Source organism: Hyla sarda, chromosome 10, assembly GCF_029499605.1.
Source record: "Hyla sarda isolate aHylSar1 chromosome 10, aHylSar1.hap1, whole genome shotgun sequence".
In the NCBI taxonomy this organism is placed as follows: Eukaryota; Metazoa; Chordata; class Amphibia; order Anura; family Hylidae; genus Hyla; species Hyla sarda.
In genome coordinates this window covers 55,189,684-55,210,313 of record NC_079198.1, presented here as the reverse complement: position 1 = coordinate 55,210,313, position 20,630 = coordinate 55,189,684, and the positions used below count along the sequence as shown (strand labels likewise).

General features: G+C 42.8%; 1 protein-coding gene across 4 annotated transcripts in view; it reads left to right on the top strand.

The window, feature by feature from the left end:
- Positions 1–20,630, top strand: part of LOC130293503 (3-beta-hydroxysteroid sulfotransferase-like) — a 110,882-nt gene that overhangs the window by 25,546 nt on the left and 64,706 nt on the right. The window contains exons 1-2 of one of the 4 annotated variants that reach the window (XM_056542285.1): positions 4,776–4,896; positions 5,431–5,525. The exons of 2 other annotated variants lie outside the window; for them this stretch is intronic. In XM_056542285.1, coding sequence (XP_056398260.1) covers positions 5,513–5,525 — 13 coding nt within the window. In that variant the 5' untranslated portion in view covers positions 4,776–4,896; positions 5,431–5,512. Of the gene's footprint in view, positions 1–4,775; positions 4,897–5,430; positions 5,526–20,630 lie in introns of those variants that run through there. One more of the 4 variants, XM_056542284.1, reaches the window with a different exon arrangement.

Sequence of the window (20,630 nt, the reverse complement as noted above, 5' to 3'; positions counted from 1 at the left end):
CCCTATAACTTTAAATTTTTTCTTCATACGAGGATGTATGAGGGCTCATTTTTTGCACCGTGATCTGAAGTTTTTATTGGTTCCATTTTTGTTTTGATCAGACATTTTGATTGCTTTTTATAAATTTTTCTATGGTATGAAAAGTGACCAAAAATATGCTATTTTGGACTTTGAATTTTTTTTTACATTGACCGTGCAGTTTAATTAACAATACATTTTTATAGTTCCGACATTGACACATGCGGCGATACCACATATGTTTATATTTCATTTTATTTACATAGTTTTTTTTATGTGAAAAGGGGGGTGATTCAAACTTTTATTAGGGAAGGGGATAAATCACATTTATTAACTTTTTTTTTACAATGTTATAGCCCCCATAGGGGACTATAGCATGCATTACATTGATTGCAGGCACTGATCAATGCTATGCCATAGCATTACATTGATCAGTGTTATCGGCGGTCGATTGCTCAAGCCGGGATCACCAATCCGACGAGGAGGAGAAGGTAAGGGACCCTCCTCGTGCGTCCTAGCTGATCGGGATACCCCGGTTTCCCCAGAGCAGCCGGGAATGCTTTTTTAAAGCATCGCCACATCTAAATTTAAAAAAAAAGCATCAGCATGACTGAGCAGCAGAAATGCTTTTTTTTTATTTAGATGCTGTGATCAACTTTGATCGCCACGTTTAAAGGGTTAAAACCGGACATCACTGTGATCAGTGATGTCCGGTATTAGATTGTGTCCCGGTTACTGTTAGCCATCACAACCGCCTTGCGTCCTTAAGGAGTTAAATGCCAGGAACAATTAAAGCTGATAGAGATCATAGTACAAATCTTGCCTTTGTTAAAATGATAAAATATGCAATATAACAAACAATAGTGGAATCCTGGGGCTTGGTAAAATACACAGTCTGGGATCTGGAGCCAACATAGAATAGCTGGAGTCAGAATATATTGGGAGCAGCATAGTCAGAAGTCAGAACCAGTATCAGGAACCAGAGTGGTTGTCAGCCAGGCCAGGTTGATACACAGAATCACAAACAGGAACAACAAGAATGAGCTTGGAGATTAGAGACCGCAGAAGGAAAGAGGCACTGCATAGCATGGGCCTAGCAGGAAAAAGGGCTGGCTAATTAGCAGGAAATGATAAGCTGCTTGATAGCATCAGCAGAGGGTTGATAGCTGCTGAGAAGCAAGTAGATAAGCAGAGAATGGCAAAGACCCTGACAGTAAATCAGTCAGTGTGCAGCAAGGTCCTGAGAGTGATATAAGACCTGCAGTGTGGGTCATCTATATTACCATTGGAGGCTTGTATTATGAGAGTAACAGAATATCTGCAAAACCTGCAAAGAAGACCATGGTGAGATCATTAGTCACTTTTGTTTTTTTGCTGAAGAAACCTCATTAATGTCTTCAACAGGCACCAGACCCATTGAACTGTATAAATTTAAGATTAAGCTTATGGTTAGCATATTATGGGTTAGTTTGGGAGATGTCAGAGTCAAGAGGGCCAATGTTAGGGTGTTAGGAATAGAGCTGAGCGAGCCAAATCAGGCACGCCAGGATTCAACCCAAACTTTAGAATTTTTCTGGCTCGGTGAACACTCGAGCCTTTACCAGTTCAGCTTGCACGAGGCAGTAAATAGCTCGAAAAACATGAAAGCATGATTTTTTTTGGCAGATAACAGAAGAAGCAGGACGGGCAGGGGATGGTGAGATGATGTAAGGAAAGCAGTAGATCACATGATAACCCAGGTCTACCATGTGATTTGCTGCTTACTTTGTCAATCAAGCAAAAAAAGGCCAATAGGACACACTGGGAACTTTTGCAGAGAGCAGAAAGAGAGAGGGAGAGAGCGAGACATAGGGACAGTTAGTGGTTAGAATGATAAAGACTGAGATACAGATTACAAAGAGAGGAGAAATAGAGACAGTTAGTGATCATAAAGATAGAGATAAAGATTAGAAATAGAGACCTTGTGTGTGGAATTTATTCCCATGTATAAGAAGAATCCTATAGGGGCTCCTATTTACCAAAACAGCACATAAGGAGGAGACATCTTAATCACAGCTTCTGAAGGGCTCATATTTTGCTACCACAAAATCAAAGCCCTTTTCAAGGCCCATACCTGCATATACCTGAATTAAATAGTGTTCCTGAACCAGCTTCAGTATCCAGTGAGGTTCAATGATCTATGCCACCCACCCACAAAACGTATTCAAGGGGCACCTTTATACCTATAAGGCCTTTCAACACAGTAGTGAAAAATAATAGATTTCTGAAAACCCCTTCAGTACGCATTGTGCTGCCATCCTTGCCACCCAATAAGCATGTTTAAATTACACATATCTAGCCTGTAGTGTATTTAACCCCTTAACCTCCCTGGCGGTATGGTTATGTCTAGAAATTTTTACCAAAAGTGGTTCAATTTTGTGCATTGAAATTTCACATCTCCCCCCCGTCACATTCCCCCTCCCTTGTCACATCCCCTCCCCCCTTATCAAATTATCTTCCCCTTTGTCACATCCCCCCCTTGTCACATCCCCCCCTTTGTCACCTTCTTCCCCCCTTGTCACATTCCCCCCCTCCATGTCACATTCCCCTCCCCCGCTGTCACATCCCCCCTTGTCGCATTCTTCCCCCTTGTCACATTCCCCTCCCCCGCTGTCACATCCCCCCTTGTCACATTCTTTGCCCTTGTCACATTCCCCCATTTGTCACATTCTTCCTCCCTCCATGTCACATTCCCCCTCCATGTCACATCCCCCCCTTATCACATCCCCCCTTATCACATTCCCCTCTCTTATCCCATTCCCCCCTTATCACATTCTCCCCCTTATCACATCCCCCCTTATCACATTCCCCCTTATCACATTCCCCCCCTTATCACAGCCCCCCTTATCACCCCCCTTATCACATTCCCCCCACTTTATCACATTCCCCCCTATCACATCCCCCCCTTATAACATCCCCCTTATCACATCCCCCTTATCACATTCCCCCCTTGTTACATTCCCCCCCTTATCACATTCCCCCCTTATCACATTCCCCCCCTTATCACATCCCCCCCCTTATCACATCCCCCCCCTTATCACATTCCCCCCCTTATCAGATCCCCCCATCACATCCCCCCCTTATCACCCCCCCCCCATCACGGGAGCCGTCCCGAGCAGATAATCGCATGTTTTCCCGGGGGCTGTATCGCTATATCGCAGAAAGCAAAAATCGCAATTCCATTGCTTTTGCGATATATCGTGCAGCCCCGCCGGCAACTCTGTAATTCTACCCCAAGCGTGACTCGGGGTTACCGCACCTGGCAGGGAAAATTAACCCTGAGTGACGCTCGGTATAACCGCTAAGAAGGTTAAAGACATAGCCTATTTTGACCAAATCTGACTACCGTCACTTTATGCATTAATAACTGGGATGCTTTTACTTATGAATTTGATTCAGAGATTGTTTTTTCGTGACATATTCTACTTTAATATAGTGCAATATTTTCGTCAATACTTGCATCATTTCTTTGTGAAAAACTCCAAGATTTCATGAAAATTTTGCATTTTTCTAACTTTGAAACTCATTGCTTGTAAGGAAAATGAACATGCCAAATAAATTATATATTCATTCACATATACAATATGTCTACTTTATGTTGGCATCATAAAGTTGACATGTTGTTACTTTTTGAAGACATGAGAGGACTTCAAAGTTTTGCATCAATTTTCCAAATGTTCTTGAAAAATTCAAAATCTTAATTTTTCAGGGGCTAGTTCAGTTTGAAGTGGATTTGAGGGGCCTTTCTGTGAGAAATCCCCCATAAATGACCCCATTATAGAAACTGCAACCCTCAACGTATTCAAAATGACATTCAGAAAGTTTGCTAACCCTTTAGGTGTTTCACAGGAATAGCAGCAAAGTGGAAGAGAATTCTCAAAATCAAATTTTTTTGCAGTTACATGTTCTTGTAGCCCCATTTTTTTTCAATTTTACAAGTGGTATAAGGAGAAAAAGCCCCACAAAATGTGTAACCCAATGTCTCTCAAGTATGGAAATACCTCATATGTGAATGTAAAGCAGTCTGCGGGTGCACTAGAGGGCTCAGACGGGCTCAGAGCAACTTTGGGATTTTCAAGAAAGTGAAATGAAGAAATGGTTTTTGGGGGGCATGTCGCATTCAGGAAGCCACCATGTTGCCAGAACAGGGAAAAAAAAAAAAACATGGCACACTATTTGGGAAACTACACTGCTCAAGGAACATAACAAGGGGTACAGTGAGCCCTAATGCCCCACAGGTGTTTGATGAATTTTTGTTGAAGTTGGACGTGAAAATGAAAAATTTAATTTTTTTCACTAAAATGCTGGTGTTACCCCAAATTTTTCATTTTCACAAGGAGTAACAGGAGAAATATCCCCCAAGATTTGTAACCCCAGCATTTACACCCCACTGGCGTTTGACAGATTTTTGGAACAGTGGGCTGTGCAAATGAAAAATTACATTCCTGGACGTCCTACGGCAGCACAGAATGGGTTAAGTTTGTCCTCCCGAACTTGTCAGAAGAGGTAATTAGCATAAATTTTTTTACAAATTAGCGTGATTAGCCCAATTAACAGACCCCTCCCTCTAGGTATAAATGGACAAACCCACAAACAGGCCATAGAGTTTTTATTCTTCTGGACTCAGAAGGGGTATTTAGGGTTTTTTTTTATCCCTCCTTTCTTTATATATACTGTTGTTTCTTTTTTTTACAGGTTTTTGGCCTGGATTATGCGGATAGGCTGTGAAGCACTACGTTTTTTCTCAGTGTGTTTGGGTGACTGTGAAGGCCCCTACGATGGTGAACCGGGGTGCTGTGAAATCCCGGTCACATAAGATGTGTGTTTGGAGCCTAGCAGGTACTGTGAACTACTTAGCTTACCATACGGCGCCTGCCCGGTCTTGTGTGCTCTTGGCTCGGCGTGTTTGCTTCCGATTCAACGCAGCGCCAGTCTCCAGAGCGCTCGGAGGTCCGCGATCCAGGGGGCGTTCCCGCGTGCAGTGAGTCGCTATTCGCGGGAGACCGGAAGTGAGCTGCGCGTCACGGGGGGCGGGCGGGACGCCTGCGTTCCCGCATGTAAGGCTTATAAACTTGCTCCTTGGCATCCCTGCTGCCGTAGACACTGTGCTTAGGGCAGCGGGGCTCTGGAGATTTAAAGTAAGTTTTTTGTTTTGCTTCTGGGTATACATGGTTAACTGTGAAGTTTCCCACACTGCCAATATGTATATAGTAGTTGATTGTTTAGCATACTGTGAATATACATCTATTATTTAGGTTACTGTGAAGTACCTTCCCGTTTAATTACTGTCGCTACTATCGTGGTTATTTATGCTGTGGTCTGGTCATACAGTTCAGAACTGCTTTACTATTTGACCCCCCTTTTTTTCTACAGATGTCGGACAAGGCACCTAGGGGCAAAAGGTCCAGCAAGACAAAACACAGGCTATGTGAATCATGTTCCCAGCCTCTGGCAGATGATGCAGAAGGGTATGTGTGCGGCAGATGTTCACTACAGCAGGCAGTGGAAGATGATAGGTTTGGAGATGAGGCCTCCACCTTGAGTGGTTTAAAAAACGCATATCTACTATACTACCGGGAGAGAGTCCCTCAGTAAAAAGGCGTAAGATACAACACAGAGCTGTCTCTCCTGCAGACTCGGAGGCATCTGAATCAAGGTCCTCTGTAGAGTCACAAGACTCTCCGGAGGATTACTATATCTTTCACAAGGATGACATGCATTCCCTAATAAAGTCAGTGAAACACGTATTAGAGACGGATCGTTCCACAGAGGGGAGACTTCCCAGGGAAAGTCTTTATTACTTTCCTGTCTCCAAGGACCGAGTGTTACCCTCTCATCCTGCCATCACCAAGTGGTTCACGGCCAACTGGGATAAGCCGGAGAAAAGAGTGGATGTTGGATCCCGTTTCAAGGAGGTATACAAGCTGTCATCCGAGGCTACCTCCTCATGGTTCAATCCGCCTAAAGTGGATTTGCCTGTAGCCAAGCTAGTCAAGAAGTCATACTTTCCTTCCGAGGAATCTTCTGTTCTAGCTAATCCTATGGATAGAAAAGCAGAGTCTCTGTCTAAAAAAGCTTTTTCTACTGCTGCAGCAATATCCAAGGTGGCAATGTCCTCTGTTCCGGTGGCCAGAGCGCTCCGAATTTGGATAAGTCAATTATCCAGAGATCTTATTGATGGAGTCCCTAGGGACGACATCATCAGGAAAATTCCTGTCATGAAGTCTGCAGCCAAGAATAACCTCTGCTCCTTACCTTTTTCCCCAGAATCTCTCTTTGGGCCAAGCCTAAAGAGTATCCTCAAAGACATGAATGATGACAACGATGCCTTCCCAGGAACATCCAAAAGGGAAGCATCTAAAGGCCGTCCAAAATGGCGGAGGTCTCCCAAGTTCCAAAGGAGGAATTTTCAGCCAGGCCAGTATAATAGGCCTAGGTTTGGGAGGCAGAGGAGAGGCGCAAACTCTAGCTCTGCCTCTAAGAGCAAACCTCCAGAAAAAAGGAAGGCCTTATGACGCCACCTTAGCATCCCCCAAGGTTGGAGGAAGGTTAGAAACATTTTTTCAAGTGTGGGCTCGTACAACACAGGACAAGTGGGTTCTTTCAGTAATTCAGAAAGGCTACAAACTCGAGCTTCTTTACCCCCCTCCGGGGAGATTTCTTCTCAACACAAAGCAGGACCAGAATGTGATTTCTCTGGTCAAGAGTTTTCTGGAGAAGAATGCAGTGGAATGGGTACCACATCAGGAGCGGTTCACCGGGATTTATTCAAGGATTTTCGCAGTACCGAAGTCCAGCGGGAAGTGGAGATTAGTTGTGGATCTCACGTACCTGAACAAGTTCATGATCAAGAAATGGAAACTATAAGATCAGTGCTTCCTTTGGTGAACCAGGGGGACTTCATGGCAACTCTGGATTTGTCAGACGCCTATCTACATGTTCCCATCCATCCGGCGTACAGAAAATTTCTCAGATTCACATTAATGGTAGATGACACAACATGGCATCTACAGTTCAAGTGTCTTCCCTTCGGGCTGAGCTCAGCACCGAGGGTGTTTACGAAACTAGTGGTGGTTCTTTTGGCGGCATTACGCCTCCAAGAAATCACGGTAGTACCGTACCTGGACGACTGGTGGGTGAGAGCTGGGTCCAGCCTGGATTTGTCCCATCACATGAAGGAAATAATTCATTTTCTCCAAGTTCATGGCTTCTTAGTCAACCTGGAAAAGTCTCAGTTGATTCCATCACAGCAGATTCTTTTTTTAGGGTTCATAGTAGATTCCCTAGCGATGAAAATCTCCATTTCCCGGGACAGGGAAACGAAGTTGAGGAATCAGATAAAATTCCTGATAAAATCCAAGAAGGTGTCTATTCGTCAAGCAATGAGAGTCCTGGGCAGCCTTACATCAACGATAGATGCAGTCCCCTGGGCAAAGGCCCATATTGGCAGTCTGCAGACAAGGGTTCTCTCATGCTGGAACAGATCAAAGACAGATTTGGAAAGCTGTGTCTGGATTCCTTCAATTTTCCGCAGGGAACTTCGTTGGTGGCTCATGCGGAACAGGTTCTCTCAAGAAAGATCGTTACTACCATCGCAGCAAATGGTCATCACGACCGATGCTTCAGCTCGTGGATGGGGAGCCTGCATTGGCAATCGCTGGACCCAAGGCCTTTGGTCCCATGAAGAAGAATCGCTGTCCTCAAACATAAAGGAGCTGCGAGCGGTGCGTCTAGCACTGCTTCACTTCAACCCTGTTTTGCTTCACCAGGATGTCCTAGTCAGATCAGACAATCTGCCTACAGTTTTCTATCTGAACAAACAGGGGGGAACCAGGTCTCAATCCCTGATGTCCGAGTGTGCCAGGATCTTCAGATGGGCGGAATGCAGCGTCAACAGTCTTGTGGCAGTACACTTACAAGGTATCCTGAATGTCAAGGCGGATCTTCTCAGTCGGAGATCCCTTCATCCAGGCGAATGGGAATTGAGCATGGAGATCTTCAACCAATTAAAAGAACGGTTCGGTACCCCGGAGATAGATGTATTTGTGACGAGGAGGAATGCCAAGCTGCAGAAGCTCTGCTCTCTCTCTTGTCTGGACCACCCATATCATCTGGACGGTCTGTCATTATCCTGGGAGGGGAGGTTTCTGTATCTGTTTCCTCCTCCTGCTCTAATCCAGAGGACCCTACTGAAGGTCAAGACGGAGAACCCTCGAGCGATCCTGATCCTCCCTTATTGGCCCAGGAGGGCTTGGTTCTCCCTAGCCATGGAAATATCTCACAATCGTTTCTGGCATCTGCCCAAGACAAAGGATCTTCTATCCCAGCAGGGGATTTGCCATCAGGACCTCAACTCCCTGCATCTGACTGCTTGGGAGGTGAATTGAACCTGCTGAGGTCCAAAGGGCTATCTAGTGAGGTCTTATCTACTTTGGACAAATCAAGCAAGACGGGTACAAGAAAGTGTTACTCCAGAGTATGGAGTCTTTTCAAGTCTAAATTTCCTGGAGATGATCCGTCAATTATTGATATTCTGAACTTTCTTCAGCTCGGACTCAGTAAGGGTCTCAAGCAGTCCACTCTGAAAGTTCAATTTGCCGCTATAAATTTTTTTCTAGCAGGAAGATTTACTAGAAACCCGTTGGTCAAAAGATTCTTTAAAGGGGTAAATAATATTTGCCCGAAAGTAAGCAAGCCTATACCGTCTTGGGATCTTTCCAGAGTCTTGAAGTGCCTCACATCAGACCCTTTTGAACCCATTCAATCCATGGTATAAAATTTCTCACGTGGACACCCTTCCCAACGACGTTAGAACCCCATTATGTCATGTAGCGATTACAACAAAATGTTGCATTGCAAAAAACTGGAAAACAGCTACCATACCACATATCAATGAAATCACGGAAATGGTTTCCACGGCAGGAATATATGAATGTACCTTTGCATGGCAATTAGGTAAGGGCATTGCATGTAGAGAGGCATGGCAAAAATGGAACTCACATTTCAATAAAGGCATATGAAACACTACATACATTGGTATATTTTACGAACTGTTTATACTTACCTGGACGGACGAGACGAGTGCTCTGAAATAAAGGGAGACGGAGGAGCCTGGGGAAGCATAGTGCGGAAATCAAGTAAGATTGTATGATTATATGGTATAAACTGTTATTGAAAATTTATTGTTCACATTTTCTATCCCTACTCAACTGAAATATGCTCAATATATTTAAGATGTTAACACCCACTACATTATATATATTTTGTATGTAGTATATGTAGAGAATTTCCGAGCTTCACTTATCTATACGTAGCTTCTTGATAGTAACAAAATAAGTACAGTTTACGTTTGAAGCCTTAATTTTGACACATGTGTTACAATTCTAGAACATGTTTCAGATTGTTTGAGATTTATTGTTTATATACAGACATGTTATTTTTGTTTTAGTTATATGTCATTTTTATTAGTTCTTTGTATTCTTGAAAATTCAATAAAAATGTATTTGAAACAAAAATTTCTCACGTGGAAAGCTTGTTTTTTAGTGGCTATCGCTTCAGCGCGCAGGGTCAGTGAGATTCAGGCACTCTCTTGCCGTGAGCCATATCTGAGAGATCTTGGGGATGCCTTAGTACTTCGTACTCTTCCCGGGTTTATCCCGAAAGTCCATTCTGTGCATAACCTTCAACAAGAAATTATTCTACCGGCTCTGGCTGAACATCAAGAAATCTCCAAGTTAGATGTCAGACGGGCAGTGTTGGAATATATTGCTAGAACAGCATCATTCAGGTGTTCGGAACACTTGTTTGTGCAGTTCGGAGCCAAATCTAAAGGCTCAAAGGCAGCCAAATCCACTATTGCCAACTGGATTAAGAAGACTATCAGTTTTTCCTTCCATAAAGAAGGCTTGGAGCCTCCAAGGGATCTAAAAGCCCATTCTGCCAGGGCAACCTCGGCAGCTTGGGCTGAAGCTTCTCAGGTATCACTTCAGGAGATCTGTAGAGCGGCTACGTGGGCAACGCCAACCACATTCATTCAACACTACCGTCTGGACGTCTCCAGTAGCTCAGCCCTAGGCAAGGCAGTGTTGGAAGAAGTGTTTAAGAAGTAATGCCCTCCCTTTATTATTTTCTGCTACTTAAATCCCATTCTGTGCTGCCGTAGGACGTCCAGGAATGAATTAAATTTTGCTTACCTGAAAATTTCAATTCCTGGAGTCCGTAGGCAGCACAGGGATCCCACCCTAATTAAATATTGCTTTATAACTACTCTATGGCCTGTTTGTGGGTTTGTCCATTTATACCTAGAGGGAGGGGTCTGTTAATTGGGCTAATTACGCTAATTTGTAAAAAATTTTATGCTAATTACCTCTTCTGACATGTTCGGGAGGACGAACTTAACCCATTCTGTGCTGCCTACGGACTCCAGGAATTGAAATTTTCAGGTAAGCAAAATTTAATTCATTTTTCATTTTCACGGCCCACTGTTCCAAAAATCTGTCAGACACCTGTGGGGCGTAAATGCTCACTGACTTATACTAAATCTCCCAAGAAGGGCACCCAGGGTTTATAACTTTTACAAATTCCCATCACACCCATCCGGGACTAATGATCCTGAACTAGGGAGCCCCCTAATTTCTATTGTTTAAAATTCCACTTTATTATTTCCTCTTAAAAAATTCAAAAGGTGACAGAAAACAAAATATACACTTGTGATTTAAAATCACAGCTTCTGGAAAATTTACTAATGGAGTACAGTCTCCTATTATTTTATTATGGACAACCTAATTACATGGTCAATTGTATGTGGTGCATTTTTAAGTAGCAGCATACCTGGATCAAATAACAATGTTGGAAAACAATAAATACAATGGAAAAAACTTGGCATCCTTTTAGGGAGCTATTAGGTTGTCCATAACGTATTAATAGGAGCCTGTACTCCATTAGTAAATGATCCAGAAGCTGGGATTTTAAGTCCCATGTGTATATTTTGTTTTCTGTCACCTTTTGAATTTTTTAAGAGGAAATAATAAAGTGGAATTTTAAACAATAGAAATTTGGGGATTCCCTAGCTGGGAATCATTAGTCCTGGATGGGTGTGAGCCCTGATGGGAATTTGTAAAAGTTAAATGCTCACTGCACAGTTTTTTTATTTTTATTTTTTTTATAGCTTTTATGTCAAAACCTCAGCCAGCCCTGTGCAAATCCCAAATTTAGGACTCAAATGTACATGGTGTACTCTCACTCCTGAGCCATGATGTCTGCCCTTTACGCCTACATATGGGGTATTTCCATACTCAGGAGAAATTGTGTTACTTATTTTGTGAAAATTAAAAATTAAGGAAAAACCCAGCATGTTAGTGTAAAATTTTTTTTAAACGAACATGTTGGTGTAGTCCCAATTTTTTCGTTTTCAGAAGTGGTAAAAGGAAAAAAGAATCAGTCGCTCATATATGTGACACAATACGGGGTCACCTTTATGTGGGGGACAGGGGGAATTGTATAGAGGACAGGGTCACTAGTATGGGGGGACCTCTACTACTGTTATTGCCCTGCAGCACCCTCTGGGGGGCTCATCATCACTGGATGATGATGGGGGAGGAGAAAGAAATGTGGGGTCTTTCTCCTCTCCCTCATTGGCGGTCTTGGTGTGGCGTATGCGTATGGCGTATGCCTCCTCCACCGAAAAGGCTTAAGGGTATTTATATTTTATAGAGGGGGGGGGTAGTAAGTGTGTAAATGTAGTGTTTTCACTTTATTTCAGTGTGTAGTGTAGGTGTAGTGTAGTGATATTTATGTTTACTGTAGGCTTTTTTGCGGTGAAGGTTTTTATTTTAATTTTTTTGCACTTTTTGGGGAGCGTATGTGTGCTTGCCACTAGCGAATATTCTGCGCTGTGTGGCCGGACCGTAATCCACGTTCAGGCTGCTTTGATTGCTGATTAGTGAATTATTGCAGGTACAGATTTTGGGGGGGGGGCTTTTATTTTAGGTGTTTGTGGTCCGTGCCACCAGCGACTGTTCTGCGATGTGTGGCCGGACCGCAAACTACCCCCCCAAAAAGCAAATATGCCTGTACCCTAAAAAAGTGTGATCAATAATTCACTGATCAGCAATCAGCACAGTCTGCACATGGGGTACGGTCAGGCCGCACAGCAGAGAATCCCAGCATGTTCAGACAGGCATTGGATGTCTGGACATGATGGGAGTTGTCATTTTCCAACATGTGGATGGCAACAGTTTAGAGACCACAACACAGTGGTCTCCAAACTGTGGTCCTCCAGATGTTGAAAAACTACAACTATCAACATGTTAAGACAGCCAATGCCTGTCTGGGCATGCTGGGAGTTGTAGTTTTGCAATATCTGGAGGACCACAGTTTGGAGACCACTGTGTAGGGGTCTCCAAACTGTGGTCCTCCAGATGTTGCAAAACTACAACTCCCAGCATGCCCAGACAGTTTTGAAAATTGAAAGGGGGAGTGCACTCACCCGCCGCTTCATAGCTGCCACCGGACCTCCTGACAACTGCCGCACACCTACCAATCCTGCCGCGCGCACCCACCGATTCTGCCGCACATGCACACCCCATCGCTGATCGGGTTAATCTAATGGGGTCCCGGGGTGTCAGGCGGGATTGCTCTCCCCCCAGATACCCTAGGACTTTAGCTAATTTACCCGATAAGCGCTGCAGGAGCACATATTCAGTGAACGCTGTATATTTACAGTGGAATGCGCAAAGGTATCACATCATCCGCCGTATATATACAGCGTTCTGCGGGAAGGGGTTAATATTGTTCAGCAAACAACTTCAGTACTCATTGTGCTGTCTCCTCTGTCACCCAAAAAGCATGTTGAAGTTACACATATGTAGCCTGTAGTGTTAATACAGGTCTGTTGCGTTTCATATTGTTCCATAAACACCATCAGTACTCATTGTGCTGTCTCCTCTGCCAGTCAAAAAGCGTGTGTTTAAGTCACACATATGTAGCCTGTAGTGTTTATACTGGTCTTTTGAATTTTATATTGTTCCACAAAAACCTTCAGTACTCATTGTGCTGTCATCTCTGGCATGCAAAAGCGTGTTCCTCTGACACGTATCTGGCATATTTTTCCGCAAACACTCATTCCATCCATGTGCATTCCAAACATATTAGGGTTCTAAAGATAAAGATGAGCGAATCAAATCTGACGAAGTAGAATTAGTTACGAATTTAATGAAAACTTTGTTTGAAATAACAAATTTCTTTATTAGCAACACCCCAGCGATCGTCCTGTATAATGTATAGCTGCAAGCGGCTTTCTCCTCTGCTCGCATCTCTGCAATAGATAGGACGATCGCAACGGGTGTCAGGAGTGACACCTGCTGTGATCTGTCCTTAAAGGGGTATTCCAGGAAAAAACTTTTTTTTATATATCAACTGGCTCCAGAAAGTTAAACAGATTTGTAAATTACTTCCATTAAAAAATCTTTCTCCATCCAATAATTATCAGCTGCTGAAGTTGAGTTGTTCTTTTCTGTCTGGCAACAGCGCTCTCTGCTGACACCTCTGCTTGTCTCGGGAACTGCACAGAGTAGAAGAGATTTGCTATGGGGATGCGCCTCTACTCTGGACAGTTCCAGAGAGCACTTAGACAAAAAAGGACAACGCAACTTCAGCAGATCATAAGTACGGAAAGGATTAAGATTTTTTAATAGAAGTAATTTACAAATCTGTTTAACTCTCTGGAGCCATTTGATATGTATATATATATATATATATATATATATATATATATATGCACAATACAGGAATATGGGTGCACTACTGTGGTAGATGTATACAATGACATTGGCTATCCCTCAACACTGATGTTAAAATTGAGACATTCGCCAGTGTATCCTTATATGAAGGACACACCAGAGCCCGCACACCAACGCCATGGTTTCTCAAGATGGTGCGGGACCTACGCTAATCCTACCTGTGCTTGATAAGCAAAACAGGGGCCAGTGGGCAATTACGGCAGCATTCGGTCGACTCACAACTTCCTCCCAGATACCCTCCAGCGTGTCTGAGCACACATGCAATGGGAGGAGGGAGGCAAGCTGCAAGCCCCACCTGAGTTGGCTAATATGGGTGCCTGGCCTCACAGGTGCTACCTTAATGCTGCCTTGAAGATATTCAAGGCACATTAATTTTGGAGTTTACACACCTCCAAGTATAAAATTTAAACAAACAACAAAAAACGTGGTCTCAGATGGCTGGAGGTGCTCAACCCCAAATGCGGTTGTGCATTTATACTGGGGGAGCAGATCCTGCCCTTGTAGTCCGTTGCTAAGGGCGATCCCCAGCATAAAAATGCATACAATGGAGGATGCCTGCAGCGGACTACAAGTATATATATATATATATATATATATATATATATATATATATATATAAAGTTTTTTACCTGGATAACCCCTTTAACCCCTTAAGGAACCAGACAATTTTCACTGTAGGACCCGGCCATTTTTCGCACATTTGACCACTGTCACCTTAAGCATTAATAACTTTGGGATGCTTTTACCTTTCATTCTGATTCTGAGATAGTTTTTTCATGACATATTCTACTTTATGTTAGTGGTAAAATTTTGTCGATACTTATCATTTCTTGGTGAAAAATTCCAAAATGTTATGAAAAAAATGAAAATGTATCATTTTTTTAAACTTTGAAGCTCTCTGCTTATAAAGAAAATGGACATCACAAATAAATTATAAATTATATATTGATTCACATATACAATACGGCTTCTTTATATTTGCATCATAAAGTTGACATGTTTTTACTTTTGGAGGACATCAGAGGGCTTCAAAGTATAGCAGCAATTTTCCAATTTTTCACAAAAGTTTCAAAATCTAAATTTTTCAGGGACCAGTTCAGTTTTGAAGTGGATTTGAAGGGCCTTCATATTAGAAATACCCCATAAATGACCCCATTATAAAAACTGCACCCCTCAAAGTATTCAAAATGACATTCAAATGGTTTGTTAACCCTTAAGGGGTTTCACAGGAATAGCAGCAAATGAAAGAAGAAAATTCAAAATCTTCCTAAAATGTGTAACCCAATTTCTCTCGAGTAAGGAAATACCTCATATGTGTATGCCAAGTGTTCGTCTGGCGCAGTAGAGGGCTCAGAAGGGAAGGAGCGACAATGAGATTTTGTAGAGTGAGTTTTTCTGAAATGGTTTTTGGGGGCATGTCACATTTAAGAAGCCCCTATGGAGCAGCAAAAAAAAAAAAAAACACATGTCATACTATTTTGGACACTACACCCCTCAAAGCACGTAACAAGTGGTACAGTGAGCCTTAACAACCCACTGGTGTTTGACAACTTTTCGTTAAATTTGGATGTGTAAATTATTTTTTTTTTCACTAAAATGCTAGTTTTCCCCCAAATTTTAAATTTTTACAAGGAGAAAATGCCCCCCAAAATGTGTAACCCCATCTCTTCTGAGTATGGAAATACCCCATGTGTGGACGTCAAGTGCTCTGCTGGCGCATTACAATGCTCAGAAGAGAAGGAGTCACATTTGGCTTTTGGAAAGCAAATTTTGCTGAAATGGTTTTTGGGGGGCATGTCGCATTTAGGAAGCCCCTATGCTGCCAGAACAGCCAAAAAAATAAAATAAAAACAACCCCATGGCATACTATTTTGGAAACTACACCCCTCAAGGAACGTAACAAGGGGTACAGTGAGCCTTAACACTTCATTGGTGTTTGACGACTTTTGTTAAAGTTGGATGTGTAAATGAATTTTTTTTTTAAATTCACTAAAATGCAGTTTTTTCCCCAAATTTTACATTTTTACAAGGGGTAATAGTAGAAAATGACCCCAAAATTTGTAACCTCATTTCTTCTGAGTATGAAAATACCCCATGTGTGGATGTCAAGTGCTCTGCTAGCGCACTACAATGCTCAGAAGAGAAGGAGCGCCATTGGGCTTTTGGAAAAAAAAAATGCTTGGAATGGAAGTTAGGGGCCACATGCATTTACAATGTCCCCCGTGCTGCCAGAACAGTGGACCCCCCTACATGGGACCCTATTTTTGAAACTACACCCCTCACAGAATTTAATAAGGGGTGCAGTGGCGTTTGACAGATCTTTGGAACAGTGGGCTGTGCAAATGAAAAATTACATTTTTCATTTTCACGGACAACTGTTCCAAAAAACTGTCAGACACCTGTGGGGTATAAATGCCCACTGCACCCCTTATTACCTTACATGAGGGTAGTAGTTTCCAAAATGGGGTCACATGTGGAGGGGTCCATTGTTCTGGCACTATACACACGTGGCCTTCAATTCCGGAAAAAAATTATCTTCAAAAGCCCAATGGCGCTCCTTCACTTTTGAGTATTGTTGTTCGCCCGCAGAGCACTTTACATCCACGCATGGGGTATGTTCTTACTCAGAAAAAAATTCTTTTTTCCTATTTTCCCTTGTGAAAATGAAAAATTTAGGGTAACACCAGCATTTTAGTGAAAATTTATTTTTTTCATTTTTCCATCCAACTTTGAAGAATTTTAACACCTGTGGGGTGTTAAGGGCGTTAAGGCTCACTATACCCCTTGTTACATTCGGTGAGGGGTGTGGTTGCCACAATGGGGTCACATGTGGATATTTAGTTTTTTGCGTTTATGTCAAAACCGCTGTAAAATCAGCCACCCCTGTGCAAATCACCAATTTAGGCCTCTAATGTACAGTATGGGGCAACACCAGCATATTAGTGATTTTTTTTTTTTTTTACACTAACAAGCTGGTGTAGCCCCCAACTTTTCCTTTTCATAAGGGGTAAAAGGAAAAAAAGCCCCCAAAATTTGTAGTGCAATTTCTCCCGAGTACGGAAATAACCCATATGTGGCCCTAAACTGTTTCCTTGAAATACGACAGGGCTCTGAATTGAGAGAGCTCCATGCGCATTTGAGGACTGAATTAGGGATTGCATAGGAGTGGACACAGGGGTATTCTACGCCAGTGATTCCCAAACAGGGTGCCTCCAGCTGTTGCTAAACTCACAGCATGCCTGGACAGTCAGTGGCTGTCCGGAAATGCTGGGAGTTGTTGTTTTGCAGCAGCTGGAGGCTCCGTTTTGGAAACACTACTGTACAATACGTTTGTCATTTTTATTGGGGGGGGGCAGTGTAAGGGGGTGTACATGTAGTGTATTACCCTTTATTATGTGTTAGTGTAGTGTAGTGTTTTTAGGGTACATTCACACTGGCGGGTTACGGTCAGTTTCCCGCTAGGAGTTTGCGCGGCGGCACACTGGTTCTTTTACCTAACTCAGTATTTTCCAACCAGTGTGTCTCCAACTGTTGCAAAACTACAACTCCCAGCATGTACTGATCGCCAAAGGGCATGCTGGGAGATGTAGTTTTGCAACAGCTGGAGGTACGCAACTACAACTCCCAGCATGCTGAGACAGCTGTTTGTTGTTTGGGCACACTGGGTTTTGTAGTTTTGCAATATCTGGAGGTCTACAATTTAGAGACCAATGCACAGTGATCTCCAAACTGTGACCCTCCAGATGTTGCAAAACTACAAATCCCAGCATGTACAGACAGCAAACTGCTGTGTGGGCATGCTAGGAATTGTAGTTTTGCAAGATCTAGAGGGCTACAGTTTGGAGATCACTGTGCAGTGGTCTGTAAATTGTAGACCTCCAGCTGTTGCAAAACTACAACTCCCAGCATGCCCAAACAGCTGTCTGGGCATGCTGGTAGTTGTAGTTTTGCAAATTCTGGAGGGCTACACTATAGAGACCACTGTATAGTGGTCTCAGACTGTAGCCCTCCAGATGTTAATAGGCAACTCACCGGCTTCCGTAGGATCCAGGGAGCCAGCCACACAACATCGCCGCCCGCCAATCACCGTCGCCCACAGCCTCCGCCGATTGGTAAGTCACCTTCGGCGCCGGTCCCTCTCAGTTTCCCCTTTCTTCCCCACCTATTGTGGGTGGGCAGAACGGGGAAACGGATAGTAACCACCCGCCCCCGATCTGCTATTGGTCGTCGCATCTGTACGACCAATAGCAGGGATAGGAGGGGTGGTACCCCTGCCACCTCACTCCTATTCCTTCAGGGAGATCGTCGGTGTTTTGGACAACCGCGATCCCCCTTATATTTTGGGTCACAGGGTCACCATAGACCCGTAATGACCCGGAATCACGCAAATCGCATGTGTGAATTCACTTGCGATTTGCCACGATCGCCGACATGGGGGGGGTCTGATGACCCCCCTGTGCATTTACACGGGGTGCCTACTGATCGCGTCAGGGACGGAATTCCCACGGTCGTACATGTACGTCATGGGTCCTTAACTACCAGGGTCTCATGACGTATCGGTACGACATGGGTCCTGAAGAGGTTAACTGCATGTTCTACTGCTCCAAACATGGAGCACACTCTGCTCCATGCTGGGAGCTGTAGTACCTGCATTAATAGACAGATCACATTTGGTGTCACTTCTGACACCCAATGCAATTGCCCTGTATAATGTCTAGATGCGGGTGGCCGGCCGCTCTTCTCTGATCCCACTGTAGTATGAGTACATGCCGTATATATACCTATTATTCATATTGCCCGCAGAGAGCTGTGATTGGCTGGAACTATCGGGCCAATTCCAGTTTTCTGCGGGAAATATGAATTAGTGATGTGGATTCTATTCACATCACTGGCCGGCCGGAGTATGGTGCAGTGATGCGAGCGCAGGAGAAAGCCGCTCCATTTCTGCAATAGAAAGAGCAATTGGGTCAGGAGTGACACCTGCTGTGATCTGTCTATTAGTACAGGTAGTACAGCTCCCATCATGGAAGAGTCTGTTACATGTTGGGAGTAGTAGTACTACCTAAAAAATGTTTACAAAAAAATAGAAAAAAGTGAAACACACATACACACAATTTAATAATTACTAATAAAAAAAAATAAAAAAAAATAATTATAAAAAATATATATTATTTTTACATTTAAATGGCCCCTTTCTACATTTTTATTATAGTCGGCTACATAAGTCCCCTCCCGCCCACATAAATTATTTAACCCCTTAAGGATGCAGGGTTTTTCCCTTTTTTGCATTTTCATTTTTTCATCACCTTCTAAAAATCATAGTGCTTTCAATTTTGCATATAAAATTCCATATGATGGCTAATAAAATTCATTGCCTGACAAAATTGAAGAAAAAATGTCATTTTGTAACTTTTGGGGGCTTCCGTTTCTACACAGTGCATTTTTCGGTAAAAATAACACTCTATCTTTATTCTGTAGGTCCATACGGTTAAAATGATACCCTACTTTTATAGGTTGGATATTGTTATACTTCGGAAACAAATCATAACTACATGCAGGAAAATTTATACGTTTAAAATTATCATCTTCTAACCCCTCTAACTTTTTAATTTTTCCACGTACGGGCCGATATTAGGGCTCAGTCTTTTGCGCCATGTTCTGAAGTTTTTATCGGTACCATTTTTGTATTGATCAGACTTTTCGATCGCTTTTTATTTCACAATGCAGGAAGGTGACCGAAATTGTTGCTATACCCCAGATGCTGGATGTTTAATCCCTTCTCCCTTCGCCCCTGTCCTTTCCCACCTCCCTCACCACCTCGACACGTTTGGCCCCTTCCCTCTATTATTGACGTCTGGATTATCTCGTGTTACGGAATAGACTCTGGGACTGTTTCTGCCTGGGACCTTACAATGTCTTGTGTGACTGTTCTGATGATTGCTTGAAACACATCCCCATAGAAATGCCGGACCCTCTTCATGGTTCAGCGGACAAAGTCATGTCTTGGGGTTCCAGCGTTCCCCTCCTTCACTAGTGACGTCACTGCGGAATGCATTCGGCCACTAGGAGGGCGATCCCTAGTGGCCGAATTTAAAAAAGATTTTAAACTGTTTTAAAATCACTTTTTTAAATTAAAGTATATTAGAGATATGTTGTAGTACTTAAGTACAACAACATATCAATTTTTTTTATTTCATGACAGTGCCCATTTAAGGACCCGGGGTTTTTCCGTTTTTACATTTTCGGTTTTTCCTCCTAACTCTTTCAATCTTTCATCTAAAAATCCATATGATGGCTCATTTTTTGCGCCACCAATTCTACTTTGTAACGACATCAGTCATTTTACCCAAAAATCTACGGCGAAATGGAAAAAAAATCAATGTGAGACAAAATTGAAAAAGAAATGCCATTTTGTAACTTTTGGGGGCTTCCGTTTCTGCACAGTACCCTACTTATATAGGTTTGATTTTGTCGTACTTTCTTAAAAAATCAAAACTAAATGCAGGAAAATGTATACGTTTAAAATTGTCATCTTCTGACCCCTATAACTTTTTTATTTTTCTGCGGTATAAAAAGATATAAAAAGTGACCAAAAATGCACTATTTTGGACTTTGGAATTTTTTTGCGTGCACGCCATTGACCGTGCAGTTTCATTAATGATATATTTTTATAATTCGGACATTTCCGCACGCAGCAATACCACATATGTTTATTTTTATTTACACTGTTTTTTTTTTATGGGAAAAGGGGGGTGATTAACTTTTAATAGGGGA